At 35.6% G+C, this 9835-nt stretch overlaps 1 protein-coding gene across 1 annotated transcript in view; it reads left to right on the forward strand.

The window, feature by feature from the left end:
* The window catches only part of LOC144439473 (uncharacterized), a 45333-nt gene extending 36067 nt beyond the window's left edge, over nt 1–9266 (forward strand). Inside the window, exons 32-42 of the mRNA XM_078128761.1 lie at nt 231–418; nt 1761–1952; nt 2371–2604; nt 3020–3190; nt 3988–4191; nt 4509–4684; nt 5135–5261; nt 6015–6272; nt 6509–6682; nt 7344–7482; nt 8310–9266. Of these exons, the coding sequence (XP_077984887.1) occupies nt 231–418; nt 1761–1952; nt 2371–2604; nt 3020–3190; nt 3988–4191; nt 4509–4684; nt 5135–5261; nt 6015–6272; nt 6509–6682; nt 7344–7482; nt 8310–8496 (2050 nt within the window). The 3' untranslated portion in view covers nt 8497–9266. The remainder of the gene's footprint in view (nt 1–230; nt 419–1760; nt 1953–2370; nt 2605–3019; nt 3191–3987; nt 4192–4508; nt 4685–5134; nt 5262–6014; nt 6273–6508; nt 6683–7343; nt 7483–8309) is intronic.
* The last annotated feature ends 569 nt before the right edge of the window (nt 9267–9835 follow it).

A 9835-nucleotide genomic window follows, 5' to 3' on the forward strand; every position in this document is an offset into this window, starting at 1 on the left:
GTCTCTCGCTGTCATGAAATCTCAATTAACACCGACATTGACAAATGTCTCCACTCGATAGCCTGTACACTACCAAATAGTGTACATAATACTGAAGACAACTTCCATAAATGGTGTTTTGTGACTTAATGCACTAAAGTTCTGAATAGATAACGTAGAAAAAGAAAGACAGAATCGCTAAATGAATATCAAATCAATTATACCAATGCATATTTTACAATCACTCCTAGGGATATTGTGGAAATAACTGCGACGGTCCATGACGGAAAATGGCATCACGTGTGTGTCACGTGGGACAGCTCTAGTGGTGGTTTACAAGTGTACAAAGATGGCAAATCAGAACACAGTGAAGACAACTTCAGATTAAATGATTTATTGCCAGAGGAAGGCGCCATTATAATGCTACTGGATAGTGATGGTAAGTTTTCTGATTAACATTCCTATCTGTACCTAATGTGAATGGCTATGACATTGAACTAGAAATAAAAGGTAAGATGACTATATAGTGTTCTGTTTTCAAGACAGGCCCCCGCCAGATAATAGTGTGATTCTGATCTCATCAATCTAGATGACAGATCATGTAGCTATATTAGAATGGTCCACTGTTATATCTCCCCATTGTACAAAGGATAGCTTGAACTTTACAGAATCAGTTCAGTAGACTCCGATCCACATAGGTTTATTTTCTAAGCTGGGGAAAAAGAGAAGAAATGGAAAACGTGGTTAGCATGGCATACGTTGCATTACTTTTGTCTCGCGTAAAACCAAGACTGTCTCCTCATTGTGCTTAGCCGAACCTTTTATTCACTTCCTCCTCTCCATTATTCCAAAAGCTCCAAAATTACTCGATAAATGTGATTTTCTAAATATTTTAATGTAAACCAAAGCGTCAAGAGAGGGAGTTGATATGGCTTTGGAACATCCCAGGCACAAAAACTAAAAGTATTGTAAAATGTATAGTCCACTAGTGAGATGTATTGAAGCACCTTGTAGACCGAATATTGAGTATAGCAATGTGACTTTGTTTCTGTACATAGGTAGCGCTGAGATCGGGCATGGCAGAGTCTTTTGTTGTAATTACATTAAACAATATACATATTTACATTGTAATTAGCGTCACTACTGCGATATGTGGGCAGTCGACTACATCACAACAATACATAGCGTGTCTAGCCATGATAACAGTAGACGTTACTCACTACACTCGAAATATATAAACATTGTCGGAAATACTTTTACCCGCTAAAGAGGAAATTATAGATTTATGACACAACATTGATAAATGATCAATATGAATTCTAGTTATTTGAGAAATGTTTACCTTTTCTTAACTAGCCTAGCTAGGTTATAAGTAATAAGGACACATAGTGACCTTATCATGACCATGGCTAAAGTTAGATAATTTTAAATACAAAATATAGAATTTACTAAAATTACCAATATGCTATTGGTAACAATAGTATGTTTATAGTACTCGTTATAGTATTAATTGATTTGAACTCTTTAGAAAGTAATCGTAACTAGAAATGGCATGAATTAATAGTATTTTAACATGACACTTAGTAAATTAAATTGATATTTCTCGCCTTCTTCATTTGTACTGTTCATTTTTTCCTTGCGTGTTTGGGTTATGATCTTATTGATTTCTACTTACTGTTTTTTACGTAAGGTTTATGATTGCCTTGAGAAATAAACATTGTTATCGTCATTTTTTCTACAGTGTCTATTTCTTGGTGTCATTATTCTTGTTCTTTCTATAGGACCAATGATGACAGCTGAGGCAGACGTCAGTGGTTTGGACATTTGGGATGAAGCTTTGGACGAGGACAAAGTTAAAGAGATTGCCAATTCGTGTCATAGCAACATACGAGGGACTCTTGTACCATGGTCAGCTCTTTTGAATGGAATTCAAGACAATGGAATTGACATTCATGTTCCATCTCAATGTGATGGTATGTTTCTCTAGAGCGTTGATTGTGTGAAATATAATGTCAATTTCTAAGCATTTAGTGAATGGGTTCTTGATCCAATCAAGTCTTATACATTTCCTCGATTTTTGAAATTGATTCAGCATTGTTTGGGCAATGGTTTATGAGGTGTGACGATTATAGCTGTGTTTACTTCCAATCATACCAGTTTCCGAGGCAGATGTGCTAATTTTCAGCGCGCACTTTTCGAGAAGTGCAGGTTTGGTAGAATTTTTCTATGTTTACTACTAATGCATAAGAAATGAAGCGAAAGTAAAACCAGACTTTAATACATTTAAATTCGTTGTTATTTAACCTCAAACATCAGCGAATATCCTGGCTTGTTCTAAGTTCAGTTATACCTAAATTATTTTGGCATGTATTGTATTGTGCTTACTTTCAGATCATGATGAATGTTCCAGTACTCCATGTTTTAATGGTGGGACTTGTACTGATGGTCTATATACCTTTGACTGTCAATGCCCTATTGAGTACACAGGTCTAACCTGTCAATCCGACGTTGATTTCTGCGACGGTAATCTTTGTCAGAATGGAGCAACATGTGACATCAAAGGGACCAACTATACGTGTATTTGTAAAAATGGGTTTACAGGTTATCTCTGTGATGTGCAAATTGGCAAGTATTTGATATATCTTTAATGATGTCTTAAAATAATTGATGATCCACGTCTTTGGTGAAAAATGGCGAGGGTAATTTGAGATGAAATGAACTAAATAAAATACAACCCAGAAGAGCATACATATTAACAAATTCATCACCAAGTTATTTCCTAATTTTCGTTAACTGTTTCTCTACACGGTGTACATGCATTTAGAGGGTCACCGAGGTCAGTGATACCAGAAGTGACAAGACTAGACGATATTTTCACATATGTTCCCCTATGTACACATCTTTCGAGGAGTACCCAAGTAAACCTGGCCTAGATACTTTGCTATTTAACTCGACATAACGAATAGCATTGGAACCATTAAAGCCAGTCTCTGGCCTTAGGTAAATATTGGCTCCCAATAACAACGTTTTCTACCTACAGTCGACGGTCAGTGGTCCAAATATAATCTTTGGTCTGAGTGTACAGCAACGTGTGGTGGTGGAACACAGTACCATACTAGAACATGTGATGAACCAGCACCGTTGAATGGTGGTTTAGATTGTTATGGAGTGGCGAGTGAAACACGGTCATGTAACGATAAGGAGTGCCCTTGTAAGTGATCAATGAGAACATCTTCATCACAAATGTGCATATTTTTTCCCAAAAAAATAAATAAAAACAAACAAATTGTAGATGCTTTAGAACCAAAACTACACGTTTTAAGAAAAGTTTTTATCCGAGAGCAATTACTTCACACAGCTCCTCCTGAGTCATTTTACTATCCTATCGGAATGGTTCAATTCCTTTTATCATAAGAGTTGTGATTATTGTATTTTACCGTATTGTATTATAGGTTTTATGAACTGTATGTATGTGTATCATGCTGTATTTCTCATGTGCTGTAGATCGTTTTAGCAAGCAACACCAAGTCATATTTCTTTTCGATTTTTATAGTCGCATTGGTCAATAAAGTAATCTAATCTAGTCTAGTCTAGTCTACTCTAATCTAATCTAATCTAATCTAATCCAATCCAAGCTAATCTAATCAAACAGAGTTCAAAGTTTAAGTTTCAATAAAGTTAACATGTTATTAAGTTAGGTGGGTCAGTCCAGAGGGGCTATAGAAATAACCCGTCTTTTCACTCATTTCATTGTGAGTTCATCCGTTGGGTTGCCATAACAACCCTATCTCCGACACCAAAACTCAATTTCAACCAAACCGGGCATATATTTGAGGTACATAAATATTGTATACATCACATAGATGTCTTCTAATAATTAACGACATAATTATCAGTTATGAACGAATGTGTTTACATTATCACAGTCGACGATCAAAATGGAAATATTAGATTGACTAAAATCGTATTATTGTAATCATAGTACCTTGTACCTTCTATTTTCTACAGCATGTCGTGAATTAGAAGCACCTGAAAATGGTGATCTCGATTGTAATGTAGATGGCAATGAAATAGAGTGTAATGTTTCATGCATCGCTGGCTATGCATTTGGACACGCACCAAGACCAGTATATTTATGTGGTCCCAGCACTAGTTGGGTATGGAATCATGAACGTGTCTATAATCCTTCGGCCCGTATACCAGCATGTACAAGTAAGCTAATTTCATATCATGCATTGTTATTTTCATATTTTTCCAAAGAAAAGTGTTTTCAGTCGTCACATTTCCCATTGTTAATAATATGACTGATCATGGGTCAGGTTTTGTTTGTACAGTAGTTTTTATTATATATATTTTCACTTTGCCATTGTTTTTATTTATGAGGGGTGGAAATGGTGGTGGGTTAAGACTGATATCATTGGAACAGACCAGCAGTTTTGGTACCATAATTATAGTTGGTACATTTTGCAACGCATACTTTCATAGTTAAACGCTAAAACACATTTATATATCCATGTATACTTCAACAGAAAAAGAAATCGCACCCGCCATTCACGCAGAAGTCATCGTTTCAATTCCAAACATGCCATGTACTTCGGATGACAAGTTAAAGTCTCTTGTAGACGAGATCAGGAACATTCTTGAAAAGTACACCACAGAAGAATTGTGCTCGCTTTCTGATGCTTGTTCCATTGTTGATGTAAAGGTATGAAACTTTTGAAACATGTATTTCTAGAAGTCCGTACCTATATGTATGTATGTATGTATGTATGTATGTATGTATGTATGTATGTATGTATGTGTGTGTGTGTCTGGCTGGCTGGCTGTGTTTCTGTCCGTCTGTCTGTCTGTCTGTCTGTCTGTCTGTCTGTCTGTCTGTCTGTCAGTCTGTCTGTCTGTCTGTCTTGTTCTATAAATCTCTGTGAGTAGATGTTGGTCGATGAGAGCATGGTAAATGTTGTGCTTTTATACAACTTGATAGTTTGGGAGAGATGAATAATAACATATCACCTTGACTTTGACATGTACTATTGAAACAATTAAATTGACATTCGACTATATGATATCTATGTACTCCATTCTGTCAATCAAATGTTTTTTTTATATAACGTTTAAGGTGTTAGTTAATGTCATCATCACTTCCTTTACTTGACAGGTGATCTCATGTGATGACGATGTCGATGCTAAGAAGAAATCATTCCGAATGGAAGATGTTGATGATATAGTTCATCCGAGTGTTAGTTTCAGTCTTGAACAACAACAGCAACAACAACAACAATCAGGTAAAGATAACGATCCCAGTAGTCCTGTAAACGAGGGCGGTATATGTCAATGTTATAGAGGCTGGTTCTTTCAGTTTTAACCACTGTTTTCCAAAGAAGTCCAGTGAGGACCGACCCCTGGCGAATTTAAGTGTTAATGCAGGAGGAAACCATGGTACCATGGGAAAACTCCATTGTTCTACAGAATCAAAATAACAAAAGACTCCTTTCTTTACAGCATGGTAAACATAATATAGAATTATACCAAGTTCTCAAAATTTGAAGAAAAAAAGTGTTGAGCTGTATTTAGTGACACAAATAGAATAAGAGGGCGCCATCACATGACGACACTTCACGTCGTGCTCTCCTCTTTTTCGCCATTCTTTAATATCCTTGTACTCGTATCTGACGTTCCTACCCTCTTCGTAAATGATCGTAAAAACAACTTTTATCTTTTTAACCATCATGTGTGTTTTGAATCGTTTCATGTGTTACATCAATTTTTTCTGTTGCTTTTACTTTTCACTTGCATTTTCTTTGCGACGTTATATCTAATTGTTGTTTTCTTTGCAATCTTTAGTTTTCAATTTTATTCACCTCTTTTTATGAGTGCACGTGGAAAGCCAATTTTTAATGCATTTTTATGAAAATGGCAATAAAGTTATATTATATTATGTTTGGCAAGTGGCACTCCCACCCTTCCAGGAAACGAAAGTACAATATTATTTGAAACGCAACATAGTCGTGAAATATTTATCAAAATCATATTTTCAGGAAAACCGACATCACGGAAAAGGAAAAGGAGCATACACTTATTAAAAAGGGACATACAGACTCCGTTCGATAATACTTTCAACGACCTACAACAAAATGTTAATGATTTAATCGAATTACTGGAAAGATTGACAGAAGAGGGTCACATGACATTTGACGTGGATGGTGTCTCTGTAACTCTAAACATGGAAGCTGTCAACATAACAGGATGGGACGTTTGTGCACCTGGAGCGGTGGAAGTGGAAAATGGATATTGTGGTATGTATGATGCTGCTAGTTATAAACACATGGTCCAACAGGTATACATCATTGTGTCAGATATGGAAAGCGATATTTGCCATCTATACAATTCTGCATGTTAGTGTTTAAATTAAAAAACGTAGTTTATTTTGACGGTTATTTAACCTGTGATGTGAACCAGTGCTATATATCATATTCTTTTTAGATTCGGCTTTTTAAAAATAATAATACTATTGATATCTTCTGTTTGACAGTCCCCTGTGGTATTGGTACTTTTTTCACTTGGTTAGCAGAATGGTCAGACCCACGTTGTTACGCCTGTCTAGAAGGCTACTACCAAGACGAGCAAGGCCAGGAACAATGTAAACCATGTCCGGATGGTATGACATCACATGGTCGTGGTGCAACTAGTATTTCTGACTGTGTTGGTAAGTTGACTAACATTACCCATAATATTGTACAGATCCACCAATTGGAAGATTTGAAATACACATGCAACCCTATGGAAATTATTTTTCAGTGCTATTGTGAATGCATTTCCCGATTTATTAGACATTATTCGTCGAATTTAGCTGCTTAACCATTTGGACAAAATTTTACTAACAGTTTTAACACTGTGATTCTCAAAACAATGACGAAAAAAGGAATACACAATTATATTTGTGATGTGCTTGACGACCGAAGGTTAGTGATCTAAAGAACAAATTCCATCCGATAATTTTGTTATACTTTATTTTGCAAGGAATATCCATTCCGTCTTTTGTTTTTATGACAAAATTATAACACTATTTGAAAATTGTGTATAAAGTTATTTTTTCTACTTAAGTATATATATATAACTATATATTACCAGTGTCAATCTCTAGTGCATATTATACATTTACTCATTTTATGTTTCAATATTTCTTTACGGATATTTACTGCAAAAACTTTACACGCTAAACATACTTTCATCTATGATCTGCACTATTCAACCACGATATTATTCAGCAAAGTGATATTGAACATATAAGGTAAAGTTTATAATATGTACATTAACTCAATCAAACATGTGTAATAGTTTTTGACGAGTTTGACATTTAATTTCAGAACTTCCTTCCACGGAGGCAGGCACTACGATTTTCGTAGATGGAGAAAGTGGTGACAGCATAGCACTTCCACTTGCAATTACTGCAACAATTGTGTCTGTTGTAGCAGTCATACTACTTATTGTGTTCATCGCAAAGAAGTAAGTTTGTACGGTGTGTGTATGTATGTATGTATGTATGTATGTATGTATGTATGTATGTATGTATGTATGTATGTATGTATGTATGTGTGTGTGTGTGTGTGTGTGTATTTAAATAGTTAAATTTAAATAGTTAACCAGTGACACGTGTCAGCTAGGGTAATATCACAACTTATAGCACTCTTTACCAAACGAAGGCGACGACATCAACAAACTTTGGTAAGAAGTGCTAGCCCAGGGATAGGCAATAAATTGTGATTTTTACCTAATCAAATATGTTATTATTGCTACTACAACGACTCTTTTTCACACCCGTAATGTCAGAAATATTTTCTTCTCTACTGTATAAAATGTTCTGTGCGATGGGCTGAGGCCTTAGCATTTGAAATAAATAACAATAAATATACGCCAAGCGTCATGGGTGTAAACAGTTTTTATTTCATGGTGAATTTCTAAAATTTGCATGCAGATAATATTATTTTATTTATTGCAAGTTTGGTGTTACTATTATTAGTGTCTTCTCTCACTGTAGTGCAATATGGCTTTGGCTTCAAACATGTGTACGTTGACTGAAATGATTCCAGCGGGCAACAGTCTTGGCCAATAGTCTCTACACGGGTTGGCGAATATCACCTTGCAGATAATAGGCAATTTTAAGAATTAGAAGGTCATGTGATTCTATTCTGATCAATTAGAACTTGTATAAGAACGTTGAGGTTTTATATGCATCAAACTTACAGTTTTGGCATGTGCATTAAATATTTTCCGCTTTGTGTATTATACTTAATTGTTAATAAGTTACGTCCATTGTTACGATTTAACTATAGGGTCTCCAGTGGAAAAAGATACAAGCAAGTCACAACGATGCGAGAAGACCTGAAGGAAAGACCCCAGTCTGTATTAAGTACATCAGCATTTGGTGTAGACTTGCCTCTTGATGGCAAAGTCCAAGACGAACGCTTGATTCCTACGCCCAGTTCACCTCCCCCGCCTTACAGTGAAACAGAGGCTTAAGTTTGGATAGTTAACATTTGACAAGCGTCAAGTTGTGTGTACAATTTCTTGCGCTTTGTAAATTTGTACAGTCCTACTAGTCAGAATTGGAGTGATACTGTAATTTATAGTAAAGTTTTGTACCTTATAATGTATCCACAACTACTTTTTAATATATCTTCATCATTAAATGTAGACTTGCAAATAACAGAACCGACACATTTTGTTGAAGTTTTGAAAGAGATGTTGCATAAGTACATCTGATTTCAGCATTTATTGTACACTTGCCTCTACTGACGGTAAAGTCAAAGACATACGCTTGATTCCTACACCCAGTTCACCTCCCCCGCCTTACAGTGAAACAGAGGCTTAAGTTTGGATAGTTAACATTTGACATGGTGTGTGTACGCCTTCATTAGGTTTTCTAAATTTGTACAATGATACTAGTCGGAATTGAAGTCATAATGTAATGTATAGTTTTAGTGTATATTTGGTTCTCATTTTATCCGAGATTTTTGTCGAGTCAGGCGAGGTTTTGTTTCAGGGTTTATGATTTTCGTTGTAATGTACGATATCTCCTTTGTGGTTATGTTTAATTGTCACTGATCGATTTCTGTATGTTTTGTGATAAAGCTATTCAAGAATCAGGACCAACAGAGCACTTGAATGATTTCCGTCAATTCCAATCTTCATGATGCGGTAATAACTGATATTACATAGAAAACATTTTCTGTAGTTATCTCTTCACAGATGCACTGGAAATAAATATTTTATTGTGGAATTAAACATCGTTGTATATCCAAGACTATGATTAATCTTTACCTGTATGGATTGATGGATTGATGGATGGATAACACCAACCACCTGCTAAACGTATGCAATAGCTCATAGAATAATTCATGACCGCTGAAATGAATGGAGGATAACGTTAACGAGTGAAATGAAATGCTAGCATCATGTAATCTGTTAGGAAACACTTTACCCTGACTTCTGTCTCTTTCATATTACCACCACCACCACCACCACCACCACCACCACCACCACCATCTTCTATTGGTAATTCAATCGATCAATCATTAAACCAAATAATAAATCAATCAATCAATTAATCGATCGATCGATCAATCAGTTACATGCTTGCTGCCCCCTGTGCATTAATCATCAATTTAATACTTACTATCTGAAGGTGAATGAAATGCTGCACATATATTTAAACGCTTAAACACATAATCAACATAAAGGTGAATATAGTAGAACGTTGAACTGTTATGTAATGTTTGAAAGGTTGTCAATTACGTAGCAATGCTCGCAAGTTCATTATTGCGTCGGCAGTTGCTGTACTTTTTGAACCACAGAGAAC

Source organism: Glandiceps talaboti, chromosome 8 (assembly GCF_964340395.1).
Source record: "Glandiceps talaboti chromosome 8, keGlaTala1.1, whole genome shotgun sequence".
NCBI classification, from domain to species: domain Eukaryota; kingdom Metazoa; phylum Hemichordata; class Enteropneusta; family Spengelidae; genus Glandiceps; species Glandiceps talaboti.